The sequence below is a fragment of the Beta vulgaris genome, chromosome 6 (genome assembly GCF_026745355.1).
Source record: "Beta vulgaris subsp. vulgaris cultivar EL10 chromosome 6, EL10.2, whole genome shotgun sequence".
Lineage (NCBI taxonomy): Eukaryota > Viridiplantae > Streptophyta > Magnoliopsida > Caryophyllales > Amaranthaceae > Beta > Beta vulgaris.
The window spans coordinates 2,810,322-2,836,126 of record NC_079207.1 but is presented as its reverse complement, the minus strand read 5'-3'; the positions used below and the strand labels follow the sequence as shown (position 1 = coordinate 2,836,126).

Below are 25,805 nucleotides of genomic sequence, written 5' to 3'. Positions count from 1 at the left end.
ACTAAATTAAACTGAAAATAACCTGGAGAAAACTGCCATAACCTTCCCTCAATATCTCGAAGTCCAAATTTCCTTCTTTTGTAACCTCGTTCCATTAGGAATTTAAACGTTTAGAAAACAAGCATTGAACTATCATTCCTCCCCATCTTTTAATCCTAATATCACAAACAAACAAGGGTTTTTAAGAAAATCCCTTCTCACCTTCTACTCACCCATCTTCACAAACAAACAACAATTTTTGAGAAATTAGGATTAGAAGTTTAAAACAACAATCCCTCCTCCATTTCCATCAAACACACCCCATAAAAGGGACAAAAATACTAATAAGAAGTCTGATTCATTTGGACATAATTTGTTAAATTGACTTAAAACAAAAATTGAAAAACTTAAAAATAAGTCCAAAAAAAGATATTCTAAGGATATGAAATAAAATCTAGACTTGAATAATAGTCACGGACTCGTGCTTATTTCATTATTTGTAACAATAAAGTACCACTGGCACAACTCGAGTACTCTACCAGTATAGCAAAATTAGGATATTAATCCGCAATAAACCCCGTCAAAAAATAACATTAATCATTATTCTACACAAGAAGAGAAATTTCCTATATATTTTTTTAATCCATATAAATTACAAAGACAATACAAAGAAGGATGAAAGATTCGAACTTGTGACTTATCGTCTACAATACCTCATTCTTAATCATTTGACACCAATCATTCCCTATTATTAATTGTTGTGAATGTTTTTTTGCTAATAACATTTGATTCTTGTATATTCGAGAATAAATGTCGTATACTAAGTTATGAATACTTAAATAGTGTATATGAAAACTAAATACTCATCAAGATGTACTTCATCTTTACAATATTTAACAAGTACTTCATAAACTACCCACTTAAAAAAATGTTGTGAACAAATTTTGAAGTTTGAACTAGGCATCACTGGCTCACTGCACACAAAGTATCACCTTAAACATTAGCTCCCAGCCGAGTCATCTGCTGATTCGATCAACTACAAACACATACTTGTTTCTCCTAATTTTTGAAAAGGAGAGAGATAGAAAAATAAAATAAAATAAAAGAGTCTCATGTAATAAAAGAGAGAAAAGTTATTACGCAAAATGAAACTGTCATAATTAGAGCAGGAGAGTTCGATCTACATACAAGCCCAATAGAGGTTCCATACTAAAACTAATTGACAATAATAAGAATTGCCTCTTTAGCCTACATTGTGGTACTTTCTCTCCTCTTTTTCCAATATGGCACAACTCACATCTGCACAAATCATTGTCACAACTAACTAAATTGAAAAGAGGGAGTATAATAATCCTACAAGAGCTTTCCACGTCATTTGCAATTGCAGTATTGCACCCAGAAAAACATAATTCTACATAGTTTCCATGTTTAAATTCCATATAAAGCACAAAAAATAAAAATAAAAAACTAACGAAGAAATGAACATCGATTCGTATATACTACAACGGAGCATTTCTCCAGTAATAAAAATCTCACATGTTGAATTTTTTTCCGTTTCTTTGTACATTGTCGATTTCCGGAAACAAAAAAAACAAAAAAACCCTTAAAAATCACCCAAAAAGAAGAAAATAAACCCACAAAATCCTCTAAAAATCAAGATCAATAGCTAATGATTTAAAAAAAAAAAAAAAGTAGGAAGATGTTTTCTAAACTAAAAATGAAAATACTTAAAAACAATTCCCATAAAAAAAAAATCAATAATCAGGCATGATATGAGAAATCTTTCCTTCTTGAGCAGCAGCAGATTTCTGTTCAGAAACCTTCAACCAAATACAAACAACAGTAAAACTAACAATCAAACTCAAAAGCCCACTTCCAAGCCCAATTCCAACAATCGCTCCAACAGACAATCCATGATTCTTATACGGTTCAAGAGGATACCCATACAATTCTTTATTCCCTCTAAACGACGTCGCATTAAACCTAGGTAAATTCCCACTTCGATTCCCAATAGAAGGTGGAATCATTCCCGACAATTTATTATAAGCAACATTAAAAGTAGTAAGTCTTACAAGTAATCCAAGTTGTTGAGGTATAGTCCCACTTAAAAGATTCCCATGTAAGTCGATGATATTAAGGTAAGCACAAAGGTAAAGTGTTGGTGGGATCTCACCGGAAAGACGATTACCTGAGAGATTTAATACGGCGAGGTTAGAAAGGTCTTTTAACTCTGAAGGGATTTCACCGGAGATAGAGTTTGAGGAAAGGTCTAGGGTTTGAAGGTTTGTACATTTTGAAAGAGATGGTGAGATTGTTCCGTGAAGAGAGAGAGAAGAGAGAGAAAGACGGAAGATGCGACCGTTGTTACACGTGGCACCTGTGAGGTGTGAGTCGAAACCATTGCATGGGTTAGAGAAGTTTGGGAGAGTCCAGTTTTTGAGGCTGTGAGTTGGGTCTTGTAAAGAGGTGAAGAGTTGAGTTAAACAAGCTTCGTCGTTTGGATCTGAGGTTGTGGGTTGGGTTTGAAGGAGGAGAGAGAATGTTAGTAAGGTGGTGAAAATGGAGAGATGGTGATGGTGATGCTGGTGTTTTTTCATGGAGATGAAGCCAGGTTGATGTTGAGAGTTGAATTTTGTGGGGTTTTTTTAAATTAAATTTGGGAGTTTGTGGGGGGAGTGGAGAGAGAAAGAGAGAGAAATGAAGGATGTTGGTGAGTGGGTATGGTGGGAGGAGAAGTGGAGTTGAGGAAAGAAATATGGGGAAAATGAATGAATGGAAAAGAACACAAGGGTGATTGCGTCAATATACTTCCTACCTTACAATAGTCAGTAGAGGCTAGAGCATTAATGTTTTAAGTAATTAGACTGTGGACTAGGGCATGTTCTCTCTAGCTTATTTTAGTTCAGTTCAGTTTAATTCAATTCAGCTCAGTTCAGTTCAATTCAGCTCTGAACAATACTTTTACTCTCACATATCACTATTCATTTCAGTTCAGTTCAATTTAGGGTCTGTTCTCTTCGACATAAAACAACTGAACTGAATTGAACTGAACTGAAATGAATAATGATATGTGAGAGTAAAAGTATTGTCAAGAGCTGAACTGAACTGAATTGAACTGAACTAAAAATAAGGTGGGGAGAACAGACCTTTAGTTCAGTTCAATTCAGTTCAGCTGTTTTATGCCGAAAAGAACAAGCCCTAAGACTAGCAGGTGATAGTATAGTGGTATTAGCATCACATTCGATTTTGAAGATTATGAGATCAAGTCTCACTCTTTGCAAAAGATTTCAATCTTGTTTGACAAATAAAGTTAGAATTTGTTGTTAGAGTTTTAACTTTTTGTTAAATAGATTTGACGGTTGATTTGACAACTTCTTTCTAGAGATGTTAACTGATTGTTAAAAGTTTATTGCCATTTATTTGTGTGAAATGACATTTATAGACATTTTAATACATATGATTATTATTAGATGCATAAAAGTCATTGAACATATTCTTACCTAATCCTCTAAAGAAAAAGCTCATATTAAAAGCTTTTTCATTTTAAGAGTTATTATTACAAAATTCTCTAAAACTTCTCTTTTACCAAATACTCTTTTTACAGTTTTTGACTAGTCAAAATTCTTGAAGTTGTCCAAAACTATCCTTTTAATCTAAAACTCTAATTGCAAATACCGCCTTCATCTTACCTTAATCGTTCCTTAGAATTTTTATTAAAAAAATAGAGTAAATGGACTAGTGTCTAAAGTCTAGAGTACTTTTCTCAGTTGGTCAGTTGTTCCTTAGAATTTTTTATCAAAAAAAAAAAGAGAGTAATTGGAGTAGATTTGTTGTTTACGAGTTGGAAGGGATGTGACTTTTGTGTAGTTGCAAGATTGGCACTATTGTCTATAATTTACTAATTTTCTTTGTAAAGGGGTTATTTTACCTAATTTACTGGTTAAACTACCTAACATCATGGACATCATCCTTGAATCCACTTTGTTTTTTTAAGATAAATTTTATTAATGGAATGTCAAGCGACATCTACAATAAATATTAAAAAAGAATAAAATATAATTAAATAAAGTTAAATCAAATTCGTTTTCAAAAAAATTACAATGAACCAAATTGAGTAATACAATACAGTTATCTTGTATTTGTTGAATCAAACAACTATTGATTAGGAAATATATCATTCTGACATAATTTGGGAAGAGCATTCTTATTCGACTCATGTTGATCGCGTCTGATATTCCAATACTTTATGATGAGTCTCGAATTTCTACCAATAATTATATTTTCTCATACCTAAAAACAAAGAACCATACTCACAACTCCCGTAAGGGAGAAGAATATCTCCAAAATAGAGACTAAAATTCTCATAACAAGGTTTGAAATAATCCCATATAGAGAGCCTAATTTATTAAACAAAACAAGAAATGAACTAAAAATCGAAAATAAAAAGGAAAAATGGACTTTCCATAAATGAAATCATCCATGGCAACCCCTGACTATGAAGAAGGGGTAGTGGAGTTTAGGGTTTGAAAGAGAGGGGGGCTGCTTTTATCCAAGAATCCACTTTATTTCGTGTAGTTTTTTCTTTTTTACGTAGCCGTTATGCAAAAAAAGCTTTTATATACTACTCCCGTTCTTTTTAATTTACACATTTTTCTTTTATGACCATTCTTTTTAATAATTGCACTGTTACTATTTATTTAAGGTAAAATGTCCAATTAATATTCTTCACTTTTATCTTTCATGTGGTTTCACCAAATACATTAACCCATTTAACCAACCCCCCCCCCCCCACCCCACCCCATTTTTCTCTCTTCTCTATTTTATATTTACTTTTTGTACTTTTTATTCACCATATTTCAAAATTCCTCTCCTCTCTCTTATATCTTTTTTCACTTTTTTCCTTGATTATATATATATGAGTGATTTTTTTAAAAAAAAAAAGTTATTTAAATGAGGAATGGATAAGAGAATTCACTCACTCGTCGTGGATTTTTGTTAAAAAACTTTTGGATCTTATTTCGTTGAAGGAGACATACCTCACCAAAGCTTGATATGACTCTTGTGTTCGTATCTGTTGTCGAGGTACTAATCCCTCCCTCGAAGATTCCGCTTCTCATAATCTTCTAGGATGGGATAGCTTTTGTAACCTGCGCCTTTCCGGAAAAAAAAAAATTAATACTCTATATTTTAGTACTCGTATAAGATTTTTAGGCTCTGTTTGTTTGAGCGTAAAACGTTTTCCTGAAAAACTGTTCTAATCTATTTTGAATTTGACATTGTTTGGTTTGCAAAGTAGTGTAAAACCATTTTTCCTATGAGTAAAATTATTCTTCCAATGATGGGTGGAAAATCATTCCCCCTTCAAAATGAACGGAGAACTGTTTTCCTTCATTTTTCTTATCTTTCCTTTACACTCCTCTCCCTACCTCCTTACTTTATTTTACATTTTCTTTTCTTTTTCATCATTTTTCTTAGATGGAACCAAATAATGAAAAATTAATTTTGGAATTGCGTTTTCTATCGTAAATTGTTCTCCATGAAAAGCATTTTACATCGAAAATGTTTTACACCCAACCAAACAGAGTCTTAATGGGAAGAAGAATATCATTAATAATAAGCTATACAACATATATAATGATAATAAAAGATACAGATTTAGGTAATCGCAATAATTTGCACAATGCAGAAAGAATAATTTCAAGCATACTCGAGACAACTCCAACTCTACCGATTCAAGCTTAATGCCAGCAATATATTTTAATGTCTTTTCATTCGTAAACCTTCAGAATCTAATTATGTAATATAATTGTTTATAGTAATGAATTGATGAAAAAACCTAAACCCTCATAAGATCCAGATCATCTTCTAAATTGTTAACACCATTAAAATAAAAATAAACTCATACAAAAGTTAGGAAGCAATAACCCGCTAAAAAAGAGAAAAACTCTCACGAATGAAAAAAACAAAACAAAAAAAAAGCGGTAAAAACGAAAATAATTTTTGGAAACTAATGAAAAGGGATATGAATAGTCTATTATCTTTTGAAATTATACTACTCCCGATCAAAATGCCATGAAAACTAAACACCTTAGAAAGAAAATTGGGGAGGGAGAGAGCCAGAGAGGAGATGAGGCGACAATACTCGTATAATATAATATAACCATTAGTGATGGCCACTGGTGCGGGTTGGGCGGGCCGGACCGTGGGCCGGAGCGAGCTGCGATTTCACGGCCTAGGACCGGACCGTGAAATTCATGGGTTGGGTGGACTGGTCCGCGGGCTGAAAAGTCTTGGCCCACACCGATTTTCACGGTTCGAGAAGCAGTTCTGGCGGTTCGTGGGTCTAGCGGGCTGGACCGGGCTGGCGGGCCGACATGAAATTTTTTTTTCAAAATTATTTAATCATTGAAATTATTCATTATTGTTATATAAAATCTTTAAAATGAATAAAAATATATACAATTATTAAAATTAATGAATAATTTCATTATTTTAAAATTTGACTGAATTATAATATATGCAATTTGATTAAAATATATACAATTTGATTAAAATATACACATTTTGGTTCAATAATAACTTGGACTGGGCTGGTTCATGGGTTGGGTTGGACCGGTTTCGTGGTCCGGGCTGGGCGGTTTTAGTAGCGGGCTTTGATGGGCTGGACTCAAGAAATTTGGCCCACGGCCCACCCACCAATTTCACGGTTCGAGCTGGGCTAGACCGGGCTTTTTGCGAGTCCAGCCCACACTATTGGCCATCTCTACTAACCATTGAATATAGATTTGATGTTGTCATTTTTTTTTCTCATGTATTAGGCCTCGTTTGGTTCACATGGGAAGTAATTTTTTATGGAAATTTACATTTCATGATTCTTTCCCTTGTTAATAAACTAAGAGCTAGGTATATTTGTTTGGTTGACACCCCGTAGGAAATTACTCACCAGGAGGGTTTGGTGAGTGATTTCCCATGTTTCGTGAAAAATGGTATTTTCTTTAAAGTTTGTATATTCTATGCTTCTCTCATTTCCCTGTAACCAAACACAATATCCATATTGTATTTTCTAAGAACCTGTATTTCTAAGGGAAATAGCTTCTAACCAAACACCATAATTTATATGCATTCTATCTCATACTACCTCTGTTTTTATTTAGTTGCAACAATTTCTACTTTTACGTGTTTTATATTAGTTGCAACATTTTCCTTTTTAGGAAGCTTTTGGGATAATTTGACTATAATACCCTTAAATCTCTCTCTCCCCCCATTTAATTACAATAAGTGGGTCAATTTACTCTTTTTTCTCATTTCTTAAAGTTTGTGCAAAAAAGTGAATGTTGCAACTAAATAAAAACAAATTTAGTATGTAATAATAAGAATGGAAGAGAATAGTCTAGATAAATGGACTATTTTACTCAAGTTGAGCTAACGATGTTTTTTTTCCACCTAAAACAATGACCTAATTTGTACTCCCTCTGTTTTTTTTTATCTTTCTCACTTAGAATCTTGACACTATTCATGCATAGAGAGAATCTTCTCAAATGTTCTCAATTTATAAGAAAAAAATATAGTCATGTGGGGTCTTATTTGATTCGTCTCAATTAGTACTTTATTAAAATTCAATCGTTATAATTTTTACTAATATATTATGAAAGATATTTAAGTTTTAAAACGTGCATTGGCAAACGTGCAAAGTCAAAGTAGGATTGATAAAAAAAAACAGAGGGAGTATTTCTTAGTTCTTACCACAGGAAATGCATGGTTGATTACAAAGTATCTAAAGTTCCATCTCAAAATGAAAAAGCATCTAAAATGACAAACTTCGTACAAAAGTTATTTAGAGATATAATCTAATTTTAATATAAAATTAGACCAAATTACTAAATAAATTAAATTAATTATCGAAAGAAATTAACCTAGTCACTATTAATTCTCTTTCGAATATTGAATTTAAATTATTTAATTTTGATTGATAAGTAACCAGTTTCTTATGAAATGAACTCAACTTTATATGCGATAAATAAGATCTTAGATTTACCCTTTCATTTTGAATTTCGTAGTTGTCACTTTTTGCAAAAGAGTCCACAATTGAATCCTTTTTTATGCAAGAATTACATCATAAGCTCAAGCATGTGCTCGTAGGCGTGATCAGGGAGAAGATTTCCTCCGCTTTTTTCTGCAATTGCCACCCGCAAAATATGTAATTTAATACGCATCTTTTATGAAATTATATCTTTCATTATACTTTTTGTCCAATGGAATAAAGAATTTAGAACACAAATCATACTTTATGTTGTTGGTGGGTCTTATCCTAATCATATGTGTAGCTTTTGAGTTGTAGTCACACAGATGTATCTTGGGAGGGCACAAGTGTCAATTTATAGATTGAAGAAAGAGTGATGCAATAATGATCTCAGCCATTAATTCACTATAAGCTTTTTTTTTTTCGCAAGAATAATTATTACAAGCTTGCATGGACTTAAGAATGTGATTAATTTACATGCCGGAAATTAAGAAGAAAAAAAAAATTAAGGAAATCAAATATCATTAAAATTCTAGCCGCCCTCCTCTCTCTGTTCTCTCTCAAACCCTGAATAAGGAATTGTCACGGATAATTTCATTCATGGTAAGACTATTTTTTCCTTTTATTTTCAATTTTTAGTTCATTTATTTCTTGTTTTATTAAATAAAATAGTCTCTCTTTATGAGATTTTCTCAAACTCTGTTATGGGACTTTTAGTCTCTGCTGTGGAGATCTCTTTCTCCCTTATGAGAGTTGTGAGTATGGTTCTTTTGTCTTCAGGTAGGAGAAATTGTTCTCATTATTTGAAGTTCGACACTAAACATAGAGGTATATGGAATCTCGGATGCGGTCAACATGGCTAGATCAAGAATATTCTTCCCAAATTATGTCATAATGATAGACTTCCTCATCAATAACTGCTTGATTCAGCAAATACGGGGGGTTGCGCTGTATTGCTCGATCTGGTTCATTGTAGTTTCTTGAAAGATGGATTTGACCATTATTCACAATCATTGAATAAGATCTTAACTCATCACTCTCTATTTTTCTCTCTCTAAAAAATATTACTCCATAATCTTTTCTCGACCATCCATTGTAACCATGAACAAAAAAGTAAATAATACCAACTACTTTTTTTCTCTCTCTCTATCTCCTAATCTTTGACCTTACCCAATTTTTTTTTTCTCTCATTACCGAATATCATTATACAATATATCCAATATTTATTTCTTAATAATATGAAATATCCATTAGAAACTGATAATAATTATTAAGAATAAATCAAAACATTATTATTGTTTTGTCATTAACTAAACTAAATGCACATCGAGATTTTTTTTTTGAAGTGTAAAAATGAAAGATATTTCATATAAGATAAGGAAAATTAGTAAATAACTGAAAAAATATTTGTTTGAACAAAAAATATTAAAAGAGACAAACTAATTTTGATATAAGAGTAGACATGGTCACTAAATGGATTAAACTAGTCACCAAAAGAAATCATTCTAGCCACTATTCGGCTAATTCTCTTTTTAATATTCGGCAAACCATTGTCTAATTTTAATCTAAAAGTAGGCGGTCTCTTACAAGGCAAACTCTTGTTTGAATATTGCAAAATGGGTATGTATTTGTAGAATTTGGAAAAATAGAGCCATTGGTAATTATTTATTTTTTCTGCCTTTCTATTATTTAAAATATCACATTTTTAATATCTATAATTGTATTTTTTTCTCCCTAATCAAAGAGTGACAAGTGGCGTGTTGCAACTAGCGCTAACACACGTGTTAGCTATCCGCTCAGCTTATTATTTATTTGATTTTCTTCCATCTAAAACGCTTGTTTTGGCTGGAGGTCTGAAATTAGGGGACAACTCCAATAATAACGGTGTTGTTTTAACTGGAAGGAGATAAATAAACCTCTTCGCTATTTACTGTCTGCATTTTTTTCAAAATTTTCCTAAACTACCTCCTATGTATACTCACTCACTCTCTCTCTCCCCATCCCTCACTCTCATTCTCACTTCCTCTCACCTCACTTCAACCAGCACCGGAACCATCACTGAAACCACCACCACACCGAAACTACCACCGCATTTTTTTTTAACAAAAGACACAAAGGAAATGGTGGTTTCGGTGTGATGGTGGTTTCGGTGGTGGTTCCGGTGTGGTGGTGGTCCCGTGGTGGTGGTTCAAGTGGCGGTGGTTGTCCGTGGTGGTTGGGGTGAGGTGAGAGAAAGTGAGGAAGAGAGAGTGAGGGGTAGTTTAGGAAAATTTTGAAAAAATACGAACGGTTTTAAGTAAATACGGACAGTAAATAGTAACGGCGTAACGCTCCAAATAAAATAAAGTTAACAAATTAGGTAGTGGGCTCCGCACTCACGTATGATCGTGCATTCGCTCGGCCCATCACTCCAAAATTCTCCAATCATCTTACATTCTTACCATCTATATCTACTCATATGGTTAAGAGTTCAAAATCTTGCATATTTTATTTTTTTTGAACGGTTCAAAATTTGACATTGTCCTCGTAATCTTTTTCCTACTCATGGTTAATGGTGCTATTAATTCGAGAGATCGATCCTAGTCTTCCACTTGGATGCTGGAGACTCGAGCGAACCCTATGTCGATACGTCATACAATTACAATATTGAGTATTTTTGTACGTGGATCAATTGACACATGTTTATTTATACCTGTAGTATAAGAGTTAGGTGACGAGACATCTCTAGACTTTTCAAATGTGTGGTGATGCATCATGCATGCATATATAGAGAGAGAAACTACTTGGATGTCAGATGTGATCATGGGAATGTGACATGTCCAGTTCACAACAAAAAGTTTTTTGCTTGACCTTTGTCTAGCAAGCATAAATAGCCAGTGGAGCTAACACAACGAAGTATAGTCCATTATATTCATACGCATTCAGTTGGTAAATGCCTAAGGCTCCCGACCAACCTCACTTAACTCACTTGATAGGAATTTCAGCCTATGATTTCAAAATTAGGGTTTAAATTAGACCTGTCAAAATTGATCCTGATTCGAAATATCCGATTTGGGTCCGAAAACAGACGGTCCGAATCTGAAATAATCCGGTCCGAAATAATCTTGATCCGAAACTCATTTGAAATTCGAATGATTCGATATGATCTTTCCCGATCCAAAATCAATCCGACCCAAAGGTAACCCATCTCAAAGTAATAAGCAGTTATTGACTTCCAATATGCTCTGATTCGAAGTACCCGAAACTGACATGTTTGTAAAAAAAACGATTATCACAAGTACTCTTTAGCACAAGTTCTGACTATGCAAATTAGTTATGTATTACTTTAGAAAGCACGAAGAGTGAAGTTTCATATATATACATAACAAAAAGCTCATAGTCAAAGAAACCATTAGACCAAAGGAGTAACAAATCCATACATAATAAAGGTGAGACAATTAACCATCCTATCCATGATCGTTCGATCCGAAAAGCATCCCTATCCGATGATGATCCGAAACATAATCTCGAATTTCGATTCGGTCCGAAATGGTCCGGTCTGAATATAGCTTGATACGAAAACAGTCCGACCTGAATTGATCCGAATCCGATCCGATTAGTCTGATTGCCAGGTCTAGCTTAAATTACAACAAGTGAGGAACACTTGGAGGAGAATTTTCCTTGCAACTCCCCCTCATTCCAAGTGTCTGTGCTTCTGGGTTGGACCCATGCGAGGACAGTCTAGAGGTTATTCATCTTACCAAATAATAAAAAAAAGCCTAAATCTCTCCTTTTTTTCAACCAAGAAAAACTAAACTGAATCGAAATTAATTGAACTCAATTGAAAAAATTTAAATTGCAGAGAGAAATTGAACTGAATTGAATTTAACTGAATTGAAAATAAGCCAAAAAAACAGAGTTAAACGAGCACTCCCTCTGTATTTTTTTTATCTTTCTCATTTAGAATCTTAACACTATTCACAATTAGAGAGAATCTTTACATTATTCGAATATATAAGAAAAAAATATAGTCATGTGGGATCTTGTTTGATTCGTCTCAATGAGTACTTTATTAATATTCAATTATTATAATTTTTACTAATATGTAATGAAAGATATTTAATATAGAATAAGTGCATTGGTAAACGTTCAAAGTCAAATTAAAGTAGGAACTATAAAAAAATACAGACGATAGGGTGCCAAATGCCTAAGCTTATTTGGCTGATTTTGATGCAGGCAAAATTGATATATACTCCTATACCTATATGGGACGGCCACCACCACTATTAACATTATTTTTATTAGTCAATGAAGGATTAAACTAATAGTAATCATTAAGTTTAATATCTATATGCACCAAGAAAATCGACAACTGGGCTTAGCTTGTTGAAATATCTATTTACGTGTATATATCGAATAACACATCTTACCTCGAAAGGGTATATGTAGAGTTCCCGACAGATTTTTTTGATAGAGAATATATTATATCCTAATTATATAGATGTCGATTAGGGTCTGCTCTTACACTTATCGTTCTACTTCGGGATATTATCGTTTTTTAGGGGACAACCTTATTTCTTGATTCTCAAAGAGTCAGACCACTTTATCTGTATCTAGTTCAGTGGGAGTATCGAGGTGTCGCTAATGTTGTTGTAGAGTCATGTGGACTTCGTACCTTACTTCTTAAGTTGCATTGTCCTCTTCGTTAGAAGACTGTCGTTTATTGTGATGATGTCAATGCTATTCTTTATCTACCAACTCGATCCAGCACCAACACACCAAACATGTGGAAATGGATCTTCATTTTGTTCGTGAAAAGGAAGCATTGGATCAAGTTCGCGTGCTTCATGTGCCTACTTAATATCAGTTTGCTAACATTTTTACCAAGGGCCTACCTTGAAACCCTCCTTGTAGTTCATATACAGTCTTAGCGTATGTTGTTCTCCGGCTATGATTGCAAGGGTGTGAAAGTGAATATATATATCTAGAAAATATTTTCTCATTGATTTAGGATATACTTTGTATAGTTTAATTATTATATCTTTCGGGTTCCTAACACCATTAGGACTAGTATTTTTTAACCCTTATAAATATATGATTAATATCCAACACTTCAAGTTTGACGAGTTTACATTATTTAACACATTTTTTAAATTACATCTTGTATATGGAATGGTTAATGATTTTTTTTTATTTTGGTTCTCGTATCAAATAAGGAATACTAGTTTTAAAGTACGTACCCTTGCAATTAGGGTTGGCAACGACCCGGAGATGGGGAGGGTGGACCTCAACCCGCCCATCACCGGCGACCAAATATCCATCCACAACAGTTACCATCCATCATCCGCAAAGACTTCCACCAATATCTAACCCATTCATCAACCGCGAGTAAGATGGGTAGGTGGGTGACAAATGGGTGATGCTAGAAAATTTTATTTTGAAAAGTTAACGGTTTTAAAAAATAAATAATTGAGATTTCAACAATCGATGTAACATAAAAATGACTAAATAAATACATGTCGAAATTAATACTAACAATAACATATATATTTGTGTGGGTTGATGGATGGAGCGAGTGACGGGTAAAAATTATTACATCCATATCCAATCGGCCCGCCATCCGCTCCACCAGCCACTCGCCTGTCACCCGCCTCATCGCATGTTTTCATGCATTAATCTAGGGTAGGTGGATGGATAATTCACTAACCAATGGATAATTGTCAGGTCTACTTGTGATGCACGCATTCGTTTTTATATGGTATAATTATATTCATATGCGATAAGGTGTTATGATGTAATTAAACTCTTGAGTGAAAATCAAACTCTAACTGTTCATTATCCAAACTATAAATATGTATTTTTATCTCTATATAACTCCATTTCCAAAAATACATTTTTTAAAATTACTGATATGGCTGTACATTATTCCTATAACTACATTATCGCTATAGGATTTAGAAATAAAAGAGTAATTAATACGTTATTATTCTTCTAAATTGATACAATTGCATATGTTGTAAAACTATATTGTAAATGGTTCTTATTTCAAAATAACATTATAATATTCTGAATTATGTAGCATAAGTTATATTCAAGTTACATAATACATATATATATATATATAATATATATATATATATATATATATATATATATATATATATCCTGTTTAATTTCCATATATGATCTCATATCCATGTATAAGTAGTGACATGGTATGCTTATGTGTGTATGTTATATGCTTTCGAAATCTTAAGTACCTCCCTATTTTCTCCAAAAGTTCTTCTTTTATATTTAGAAATTTTGGAGTTAGATTTTAAGACAAAAGTTAATATGATAAAAAAGTTGTTATGCGGAAAATATATGTCGAGATGAATGTAACACGATTTCACATGATTATATTTTTCCTTATACATAAATCACAAACGATGGTCAAAGTAAAATATGTGAATTGTGTCAAAATACAAAGTGCATGGATTACAAAGAAACGGAGATAATCTATTGTGGATGCCTTTTTCTACCAAGTGGGTAAGTTACTAAGTAAAACAAGGCATATAACCAATCAACTTATAGTTAATCGTTACTGAAATAAAGATGAAAAAGACAACGTTTTACAAGACATAATTTAGCATATTTATTTACCTAATCACATAGCCACGATCTTTGGTGTCTTTTTTTTTTTTTATTAGGAAATTAAGTCAGCCCAAGGGCTAACCCCTACAAGGTTACTAGCCTATAGGAAACATCAACACATTGGCTGGTAAGACATGCATAGCATGCAAAGGAAATATCCCAGCATAATGCTGGGAGTAAGGATTGAACCCCTGACCTCAGGGGCCAAGGGGAAGCGCTCTATTCACTTGAGCTAACTCTTATCCTTACGATCTTTGGTGTCTGACAAGGTTATAAATCAGATTGTTCATAATTTGATCCGTGATTCGACCCAAAAAAACAGATATCCAATCTGATTTTTGAGTTTTGGACATTTTTTGCCATATATACACAAAATCGAATCTAATATGGATTGAGGTTTTTTTTTTCGGATATTCGAAATATCCTTTTTTTTCAGTATATAATTTTGAAAAAAGAATAAATAAAAGAGTAAAAGCAACTAAAAGCTAAAAAGAAAAACCTTAAACAAGTGAACGTAATACTACCAAGTGATCGTTGTTTTCACATTGCAGTTCGTGACCCCAATTGAGTTATGACTCACCTAGTATTGAACTATGACTCTCCTCTTTTGTGTTCACTCCATGTTACCGTCACTGACCACCAGTCTCGCCACATCCTTTATCTCACCTCCTCGTCTTCTTTGCCTACGGTGAAATCTAGCGAGCCATAACACCTAGGAAATGAAAATTGGAAAAATCTACCTATTGTCATGTATTGACAAGTTAATGATTCAAAAAAATTGAAATGAAGAATACATGGCAAATTTCGCAAAATTTGTACTAGAATATTGCCTTAACCAAGTTAAAAGGACTATAGAAAAAAATCAGGGTATCCGAAAATCAAATATCCGTTTTTTTTATATCGGTTTCGGATTGTAATATTACCGATTCGAAATGTTGGATCGATTAATTCGGAATGAACACTTAGAGTATTCCCAATGGTTCCCCTTCTTGTGGGTTATGAGGATAGAGAGTATAAAAGTAATAGGAGAGAGAAAAAATTTGACCAAGAAATTGATGCCCAGTTCTTCATGATGGACCAAGAAAAAGAGGAGCAAAGAAGGAAATGGAGGAGAGAGAAAAAATGGTGGGGTAGGTGAAAGAGTGAGAAAATAATAAAATAGTTAATTACCACAAATTATAGGACAACAATTGATTGTGCTCTTAATTACACAGGTTATTTACTACCCCATAATAGGCCATAATACAGAGATTTTTATCTCCCAATTGGTCATGCAAGGTGTTCCATCCATACCTAGCCGGAGGGGGTCTTAGACAATCTGTGCATCTAGCAATGAGGCCCAGCCCAATAATTTGCACGGGATACAAGCCTGCAATAGTTTGTTTTCCGTGGTCAAGATGTGCAAAATATTGACTTGATTTAACTCACTCTCAATCCCTCTTGTTGTTAAACTATGGTAAGATGAATAGATGATCGCTTTCTTTCTAATCAATTAACCATACCAACAATTTTCTCCTAACGGCATGTTTGGTTAGTGGTATTAAATGGTGGTAATAGTAATGTTTTTTAGTGTGAATTTGTGAAAATATTGTCAAGTTACTATCCATGGTAATGAAACTTGATGTCAAAGCATAAATTTTTCTCTATAAATTTTTATTACCCCTCAATACCACCTTTTCAAATGGTAATGGATGGTAACGAAATTTTAGGAAGAACATAGGTATGTTGGAATAAAGGTAGCATTATCATGGATGTTAATATGGGAATGCTTTCACAAATTTACACTGTAAACTATTATCATTACTACCATTTAGTACCACTACTTAAACAGATCGTAAAAAAACTTCTTTCGATATTAAGATAAGTTGGTAAAACTAATACATATTGAGGATTATAGAAATTAAGATAAATCTTCTATACTATAGTTTGGTTTCATGTAATATTTTATGAGGGAGTGAACTTAGCTGGTTGACCTTGAGGCCTGCAATTAACAATGAGGATGTTGATTATGGGCCAGATACCTTGGTTCCAACAGCTTATGAATAAGAAAGCCCATGAGTCCAGAAGCCTCGCAAAAACTGAAGTACTAATTGGACTCTATGAACACAACCAAACTTGTTCAAGCGTAGCCCTTTGCTAGAAGATCACATCACAATTTAGAAGAAGTCAAGGTGGGCCTTTAATAATTCTAAGTTCTAACAGAATGAAAAGAACTAAAAAATGACAAAACATACTAGAAGTCTAGAAGCACTTAGGCATTATAGAATACGAAACTATTTTTTTCGAAGGAAAGAAAAACTAAGCCAACCTCCTATTGCAGAGACTAATCAATAGAGTATGAAACTATGAATGTTCCTCGGAATATATTTATGCTTTGCTACTTGTTTTTAAAATTATTACTAAAGCGGAGTAATTCGATTTAACTTTTAAGGGTCAATATTATAGAATTTTGAGAAACAAAAAATGTAGGAAATTTCCTCAGGTACTCCTAAGGTTTGACGTAATTTTTAAAGCTCCACTCCCATTTAGAAAATTATTCAAATACCCCTAAATTTTGATTTTGTGCTTAAATCACTCTTACTATTCACATAGTCTAATATCGTAAGGTTATTTTTTCCCTCTTTTCAATTCTGTCTCTCTCCTCCCACTTTCCTACATTAATGACATTTTAAACCTCCAAACTTTATCTTTTCTCCTACCTCCATGCTTTTTTTGTCGTCCTAATTTAGATTGATTCTCTCTTAAAAAACTCCTCACTACCATCATCCTTCTTCAACAACTTCCACTTTCCACGTTGACACGTAGTATCTAACAATATTCTACATAAATATGTTTTACCTTATACCTCGACGTAAAATCTAGTCAAAATTTATTAAGGCTGCGAGACCAAGTCTTGTATCTTAAGAAAACATTGACAAGTCGAAGAGGAGTAAAGAGAATCTCAAGACCTCTCAAAACCAAGACAGAGATGCTTCAGCCAATCAGTTATCCCTCCCTCTCTTTATAAGAGTGTAAATGTATTATTATGGTAAGTTCAAGTGATTTTTGTTATAAAAACACTATATATATACTTTTTTTGAAATAAGTAAAACGCTTCTCTAAAAAAACTCTCAAATGAAAAAGAGAGGCATTTCACTTATTTCATAACGGAGGAATTATATATATATTTCAAGGGATCTTGTCTTATTTTGTAACCTCCCGATATTAAAATTTTGGATCCGCCACTATATAAAATGATTACATATTTTATATCATTTTTCATGCAAGGATGATAATACATGTTTTGGTAACATGTGAGGAGAAATAAAAACTACCTTTGCTCCAAAATTAATACTTCCTCCGTTTCTAAATAAGGGTCTGTTCTCTTCGGCATAAAACAGCTGAACTGAACTGAATTGAACTGAACTGAACTGAACTGAAATGAATAGTGATATGTGAGAGTAAAAGTATTGTCCAAAGCTGAACTGAACTGAATTGGTCTGAATTGAACTGATCTGAACTGAATTGAATTGAACTGAACTGAACTGAAAATAAGCTGGGGAGAACAGGCCCTAAGTGCAACATTTCTTGTTTGCACGTTTGCCAATGCATTATTTTAACCATTAATATCTTCAATTATCAAAAAGTAAAAATTGTAAAAAGTTGATATTAAAAAAATTCACATTCAGACGAATCTAACAAGATCCCACATGACTATGTTTTTCCTAAAATGTAAATCACCTAAGCTAATTAAAGTTTAAACTGTGAATAGTAAAAACTATGCAAATGTTGCACTTATTTAGAAACGGAGGAAGTACAACATTTGCTTATTTCAGTAGCTTTTTTAATTAATCCAACACCAAAAAAATGTGTAGCATTCTTTAGGAGCGGAATAAAGTAGTTGTTCATTTAGCATGTTTCTTTGAGAAACTTACGCAATATTATAAGTTGACTTGCAAAACCAGTGCAATAATTCACAACACTTTTAATTGTTTGAATGTACTGATTTAATATACAATGAATAAACCAATTTTTTTGTCTTAAAAAAAGAAAATCCGATGCACATAAAGATTTGAACATCAAGTCACGCTTATCAAAAGTTGGAAAATGGTGTCGTTTTCCTTGATAAATGGTTAGAGAGCAGAGAAGGGTTTGATATGAGAAATTTCTGTAAATAGCATCAAATGTTAGTTCCCAAGATTTACTAAGATGAAAGTTAATATGACACCTTCTCTAGTTCTCTGGTTCTGGCATATGATGCAAAAAAACATCTAATCAGAAAAGAAAAAAAAATTTGTGATCTGAGAATCTTATTTTTGAATCATAGGGAATGACATGTCTGTTACCTTTGAAGAAAGCAAAGTGGTCAAAAGATAAAGAAGTGATGAAGAGTAATGATGATGTTCGTGGAAGGGGATAAAAAAGGAGGTCTAAATTATCATTTTTTTTTCTCTTTATATATTTTTGGGTAGGAATGAGATCGAAAAATGCAAATAGAGTAATTTAGTAATTTTTAGATATATATACATATTTGTCTTTCTTTTATATATCTGCTCGAGAATCACGTGGGAGCTCAATGGTTGGAACTTCCACCTCCTAATCATGGTCTAGAATTCGACTCGCATTAACCCTAATTTGAGGTGTTTGTTGTATATTTACTTGTGGGTATAAATCCCCACTTTCTAGTCTTTGAAAGTTTTCTTATGGGTTGAAATCCCCTAACTCATGAGAACCGAATCTATTTGGCCAGTTAAAAACTGAATAAAAAAAATATTAATCCTAAATTTTAGAAGATTAGATTTGCTATCTAGTCAAATAGATAACACAATGATAATCCCAGTCAAAGAAAAACAAAATTTCTACATTATTTGAGTCATGTACTTAGGTAAATTGAGAGCTACATAATGGCAAGTCATGATGAATGATGTCCCCATTGTCCAAAATCATTGCATGGAATTTAAATGATCACCTTGTAAAGGCTAAAAAGAGCTATTTTTTTTTTCTTTTCTTACTGTTTACTTTCAGTTTTGATCAAAAGATTCAATAAGATAAGATTAAGCGTACATCCACGGTAATTAACTTAAACAAAGAAAACCATGAAATAATTAACCCACCTTCGCCTTAATTACTCGCTAATTATACTACCCCAAATAAGCAAATCTAATACTCAAAAACAACAACGTTACCTAGGTGCGCGCACAGGTACAAAACACATACAAGATACTGTACCATTTTGCGCGTTTGAAATTGTAGCGAAGTAGGTAACACTGGTTAGAAATTACACGAACTTAATGCAAATCAGCCCAAGCAGCAAAAACTGGCATTTGTGGGAGTGAAATAGAAGGAGTCCTAAGCTCAACAGGTTGATTAATCCAAGTACCAATATTTGGTGAAGGATTAGCAAATAATTTAGTTGCTGAAGGTGGCATTGTGAAAGATAAAGGTAAGCTGCTATTAGTAGTAGTGTTGTTTTTCTCAGGGCTATCTTCTCTTGAGCTGCTTAAGCTAGTAACCAATGATGATGTGTTAGAAAAATGGGCCCCACCTATCTCTTGATGGGCCGTGGAGCCCAACATTGTGGTGTCATGGTTTTGGGCTAAGTCCATTCCCATTGAGGCTTGATCAATCTGATCCTGCTGAGATGAGTGGTAGAGGACGATTTTCCAGTCGGGTTTTTCTTGCTCCTCGTCGTTCTTTGCCGGTAGTTGTGGCGGTGGTGGTGGCGGTGGTGGTAGTGCCTTTGTTCGTCTAGCAAGCTCGCTGGCCAGTAGGGTGCTACTAGCCATGATACGGTCTACGTCGTATCTAACTATGTCAAAGTTTGTCACTGCATTCACCCCTCTGAATTTAATTGCTGCTATGTCATAAGCCTCGGCTGCTTCCTCTTGAGTGCCTAGGAAAAAAGAGTCATAGTTGAATCAACTTCATCCATTTTAGATAAAAGAATTTCTATTTAATCTACTTTGATCTTTGCATTACTACATAGGAGTATCAAATTGCACCTTGATCATGCTCTTTCACTACTATATTACTCTAACACCTTCATTTATGTGTCCGACACGACACTTCACTTGAACACTTCATTTTAAACTATAAACTTGCCTTTTTTTTTACAAAATGACCGAGTCAAACACTTTGAAACTCGTATACGAGTAGACACTCAATCCGTGTCTGAGCAACATAATTTCACTATGTTATTGAAGTATTTGTTGTTTTTTATTTTTGCTGATACGAGAAAGTATATGTACTAGGTAAAATGTTATTATATTTGTTTCCAAATAAATTTTCAAAATATAGATTTCTATAAACTTTGCAAATAGATTAATAAATACTTCTATTTCAACATGGTTGAAGTTGTAAATATACTTTCAAACTATTACTAGGTATATCATTTGTTGAACTTATTATATGTAAGTGTTTTTTTTTTATACTTCATATAACAAGCTAATAATAAAGCATATTCTAGGTATAATTTGTTGAACTTATTTTGACATATAAAAGAAAAAAGAAGTTCAAATAGTTTCAGTTAAGTTTCAATAAATATCAAATAAGTCAAAATCAGTTGGATACATACAAGTTTACAACAGAGAATAAGCACTAAGAAAACAAAAGAGTTTCTTTTGATAAAGAAAGAAAAAGGATCAACTTAAATTCTTCTATGATGATCTTTGCTTTATAAGAAACTAAAGTGAAAGAATGTTGAGAAGGCAACTAACAATAAAGGGTTTTTGTTAAAGATATTCCCTTAAGAACAGCCTTATCAAAAGACTGTTCATGTACTACTACTACTAACTTACTAAGTAGTAAGAGTATAATTGAGATCGTTCGATCACCAGTGTCCAAAAAGATGATATACTTAAGGATTCAAAGGATGACTTTTTCTAGATCATAAAGAAGTCCTTTAAATATTATCATTATTACTACTTATTACTTATTGATCTAAGATTCTATATGATAAAAACACGTGAAAAGCTGGTTTTTATGGCTAAATTTAACTGTTATATTCTACTTAACATTTCAGTATTTAATCTAGAACTAAGGAAACTCACTGAATGTGCCCAGATAGAGATCTTTGTTCCCTGCAACTCGCCCGATTCGAGCTTGCCATCTTCCATGTTGATGGTGCCTGTTGTACAATCCAAGGATTATAACATCTTTCATAAAATAAACTAGTTATTAGGTTCGAGTTATGTCTCGAGTAAGAAATAATTTCATTCATTTATTATAATACTTTATGATAATAACACTAAATACAACTTAGTCTGGTGGTTAAGACTTTAATATATATACTTGGGGTCAAACCCTATACTATGCAATTTCTAAATTTTTTATTGTACATGAATTACATAAACTAAATAAAAACTCCCTAAGAAGAGCGCCACGTGACACAATTTTTTGTTTATGCATGTTTTTTAATATATATAGATAGATTGTGACACATTTGAATTAATAATGTACTAACGATAGTAATTATCATAAATGATAATATTCACCTTGTAACACCTCTATAGATTGATGCACCTCTTGAGAAACCACTGCTTTTCCTGCACCAAACATATTATCTTACAAATGTTATATATTATCAAAATATGAAATTGATATGAAAGTAATTCAAAGATAATTCTGTATAATGGGATATTACCTTCTTAAGTGAGCAACAAATTCTTGTCTAGTCATGTTTTTCATATCTTCAAGCTGTTGTTGGTAGTTTTCCAACTGTAATTAGGAATTCAGAATCAATTATTTGAGATTTGGTAAATTTTGTTCTATTTTAAGAAACAATGAGAGCTAAATCATTACTGGAAAATTGATATGAGTTGAGGGTCCCCAATACTTGAGTGCAGCCATATCATATGCTCTTGCTGCCTTCTCTTCTGTATCATATCCTCCTATAAAAAAAATCCATTTTTTCAGTTTTTGTTCTCAATAAGACAAAAATTAAAATAAACCTACTTCGTTTTTTTTATTATTTGCAACATTTGTTCACGAAGGTCAACTTTCGATCACAAACAACGGTCCAATTAATTGTGAGTATATAATATATAAATGTTGCAACTAATATAAAACCGAAGAATCATAAGACAATTTATACAAGACTTACCTAGATAAACTGCAAATTTGGCAAGTCACATACATCCAGGCCACCCAAACAAAAAACATTTAAGTTAGTTAAAATTAAACAGACAAAAAAAGTAACTGTTTAAAGAAAAACATAATAGAATAAAAAAATATAAAACAAAATAAAGAGTAGTTGAATTAAGATTAACCTTGTCTCCCTTTTCTACTTTGGCCTTCTTTCTTGCAACTGTTGTCCCACAAGTGAGCTTCATATCTTCCTGTCCATCTATGCCTGTTCATCATATTAATTTCATTTTAAGGAAAAAAACCCAAAGATTTAATTGAAAAAATTACAAAAAAAATGATTTTTTTTCTTAAAAATAATATTTTTTTACCTAGTAACACCTCTATATTGAGAAGTTCTTTGTCCAAAAGTATCCAAAGATTTCCTATGAACAATTGGTTTAGTAGTTTGGTCCATTCTTTCACCACCTCTTTTTCTACTACTCTCCATTATCCCTAAAGACTCACTTCCAATGACAGTAGTATTAGAAGAGGGAGTAATCTGGTGTGAAGCAGTCACACAGCTAGACTGGGACCCAGGACTCATTGATAAGCTTAAAGATTGTAAATCAGCATATCCTATGGACCCACCACCAGTATTCATTGTTACACCTGATTGATCTCCACCGTTGATTTGATCACCATTATCACTTCCAATGCAACCAATGTAGCTTCTTTGTACCCAATTTCTTAAACCTGCTGATATATCTGTCTCATTCATTGTTGATGAGAGTTGATGATGATCTCCTATTACTTGGTCTTCTTTACCTTGTAGTGCACCTGCATATAGTTGAGGGTAAAATGGGTATTGTTGTACATGCACTACTTCATGTTGTTGTTGTTGTGGTTGATGATGATCATGGTGATGATTATAGTGATGATGATGTTGATGTTGATGATTATCATCTCCAAAGAAGTCTTCTAACTTTGGTGTTGCACTTGATGTTGTAGTGCTTGTTGTAGTGGAACAACTCCCAATTGCTTGTACCATTCCTTTTTCACATTCAAAGTCAAAATATGAAAATATTTGAATTTTAATAATATATAGTTTTTTGTAACTAAAACAAAACAAAAATATATATATATATACCTTGAGGGAGACAGAGAGAACCATCAGATTTTAGAGGCATAAGAGAGAAAGGATGAGAGTATAAAAAGGAGGAATTATGATTACTCTCATGATTATGAACAACTTCAGTTTCTTCAACTGAAGTAGTTGCTGAACCTCCATAATAATGATTGTAAATGATGTTGTTGTTGTTGTTGTTGTTTTGTTGATGAAAATTATGATGAGAAGGGAAGAAACTGTTTAAGGTTGCTAGTGAAGTGGAAACTGAAGAAGTGGTAGTTGGAGTTTGATGATGGTGTGATTCTTGAGAAACATGTTGTTGATGTTGCTGATGTTGTTGTTGTTGTTGCTGATGTTGTTGATGTTGTTGTTGATTCAAGTTGTTGATTTGAGGTGAAAGTGAGAAACCTAGCAACCAACCATTGTTGTTGTTGCTAATACCATCATTATCATTGTTCATTGACTTCATGATTTTTTAGCAACTCTAAAATATCAAGTTTTTTTTTTTTCTTAGTGTAAGAAAACACACTCAATCATTGACCAAATATAAACTAATGATTTCCGTTTTTCTTGGATTTTGTTGTTTGTTGAAGATGAACTAAAACCCAAAAAAAAATACTAGTAAAAACCAATGGATAATCCCTAGAGAAAGAGAAAGAGAAAGATTAAGAGAGAGAAAGAGAGGAAGAGAAAAGAAAAGGACTTTTAAAGTTTAAAATGAAATGAACAAAAAGAATGAGGAGTTCTAGCAAACAAATATGTGCTGGAGAAGGAGGGGTAACCTTCTTGCTGCTGCATAAAACTTCATTTAGGGATCTGTGTATGAGAAAGACACCTCTCTCTCTCTCTCCTCTCTTTTTCTTCTTTCTTTCTTTCAACTTTGGCTTTATCCCTTCCTTTACCCCGCTCCCTTCGATTACTAATACTTATTCACAAATTCCCTTTTACGGAGTACATTTTTTTCTTTAGTTTTTATAGAAGTATTTATCAATCTGTCTTAATTCTGTAACACAGTAAGGGCGTGTTCAACAATAGCTTTAAAAGTAATTTTTACTGTTTGGACGAAGTTAAAACTCTATTAATGATGAAAAGTAGTGTTTGTTGAAGTAGTAGCGTTTGAACTATATATCTTTTGGTGCTTGAATGAGTGGTTAGGAAAATCTATAAATATTAGCTTTTGGAGCTAGAGATAGCTTTTTAAAATTGAATGTAGTTTATTTTTACTACTTTTTTAAGTTTTATCAAGGACTGGGAAGAAAGCAATTTCACAGTCAAATCTCTAATAGCTAATATTTGGCAGCTAACAATAGTACATAGGCTAACAACTTACCGCCATTGCCACTCAATACTTCCTTATATAATTTATTTTTTTTTCTATCGTAATATATGGCACTGCCATTTCTATATCTAATTATTTATTTGTAAATATTTTAAAAGTTGACATTTAGAATTTACTTATCGATACAAATCTAACCAACCCCACGTTATTATATTTTTCTTAACATTTAAATCATAAACGAAGGTAAAAAAGTATGTAAATAACGTAAAAGTCTAAATTATGAAATAGAAAAAGGCAGAAGACTTATTAGTAACTCATGTAGCATCGTAACTTGGTGTGAGATATTGCATTACAATTATTTATATTTTTCTCAAGGGAATTTTGTCAAAAATACCCGATAAATAATTTTTTGTGATAACTATCTAATAAAAGATGTTGTAAGAAACTATATAACAAATTTTTTTAGGTTGTGGATCACTACCTTATGCTGGACTAAGAGAGTTGATTAGTTTTCCGATAATAACTCCCCACCCTTCAAAAAAGAAAAATAAGGTAAATTACTATAATAGGAATGAAGAAAGGGAGATGCATGAGGGTTAATGGGGATCGGGAGAAAGGAAAAGGAATGAGAAAAAAAGGAGAAAATAAGGATTTAGGTGAAATAGAAGGAAAATGAGGTAAAAAAAGTTCAGAACCGGTGGTTTTTTAAACGTGATATGTTCCGAATATGGGGGATCATAGCCGAA

At 32.8% G+C, this 25,805-nt stretch overlaps 2 protein-coding genes across 2 annotated transcripts; both read right to left on the bottom strand.

Annotated features, from left to right (window-relative positions):
• Positions 1 to 1,447: 1,447 nt before the first annotated feature.
• Positions 1,448 to 2,740, bottom strand: LOC104894984 (receptor-like protein 44). The gene has a single exon (XM_010681373.4). The coding sequence runs from the start codon at positions 2,574 to 2,576 to the stop codon at positions 1,734 to 1,736; it is 843 nt and encodes a 280-aa protein (XP_010679675.2). The 5' UTR covers positions 2,577 to 2,740; the 3' UTR covers positions 1,448 to 1,733.
• A 16,783-nt stretch (positions 2,741 to 19,523) lies between these two features.
• Positions 19,524 to 24,676, bottom strand: LOC104894983 (AP2-like ethylene-responsive transcription factor ANT). Its single transcript, XM_010681372.4, has 9 exons — positions 23,802 to 24,676; positions 23,044 to 23,704; positions 22,858 to 22,940; positions 22,692 to 22,700; positions 22,391 to 22,479; positions 22,233 to 22,306; positions 22,084 to 22,134; positions 21,640 to 21,716; positions 19,524 to 20,483 (listed from the first exon to the last, which is right to left on the bottom strand). Exons 1-9 carry the CDS (start codon positions 24,247 to 24,249, stop codon positions 19,879 to 19,881), a joined length of 2,097 nt encoding a protein of 698 aa, XP_010679674.2. The 5' UTR covers positions 24,250 to 24,676; the 3' UTR covers positions 19,524 to 19,878.
• Positions 24,677 to 25,805: the final 1,129 nt, after the last annotated feature.

Coding starts and splice junctions, on each gene's coding strand:
- LOC104894984 (XM_010681373.4), bottom strand. CDS start 2,576: ATGAAAAAACACCAGCATCACCATCACCATCTCTCCATTTTCACCACC.
- LOC104894983 (XM_010681372.4), bottom strand. CDS start 24,249: ATGAAGTCAATGAACAATGATAATGATGGTATTAGCAACAACAACAAT. Junction 22,941..23,043: donor CAATATAGAGGTGTTACTAG/GTAAAAAAATAT, acceptor TATGATGAACAG/GCATAGATGGACAGGAAGAT. Junction 20,484..21,639: donor TCTCTATCTGGGCACATTCA/GTGAGTTTCCTT, acceptor CTTTTTTCCTAG/GCACTCAAGAGGAAGCAGCC.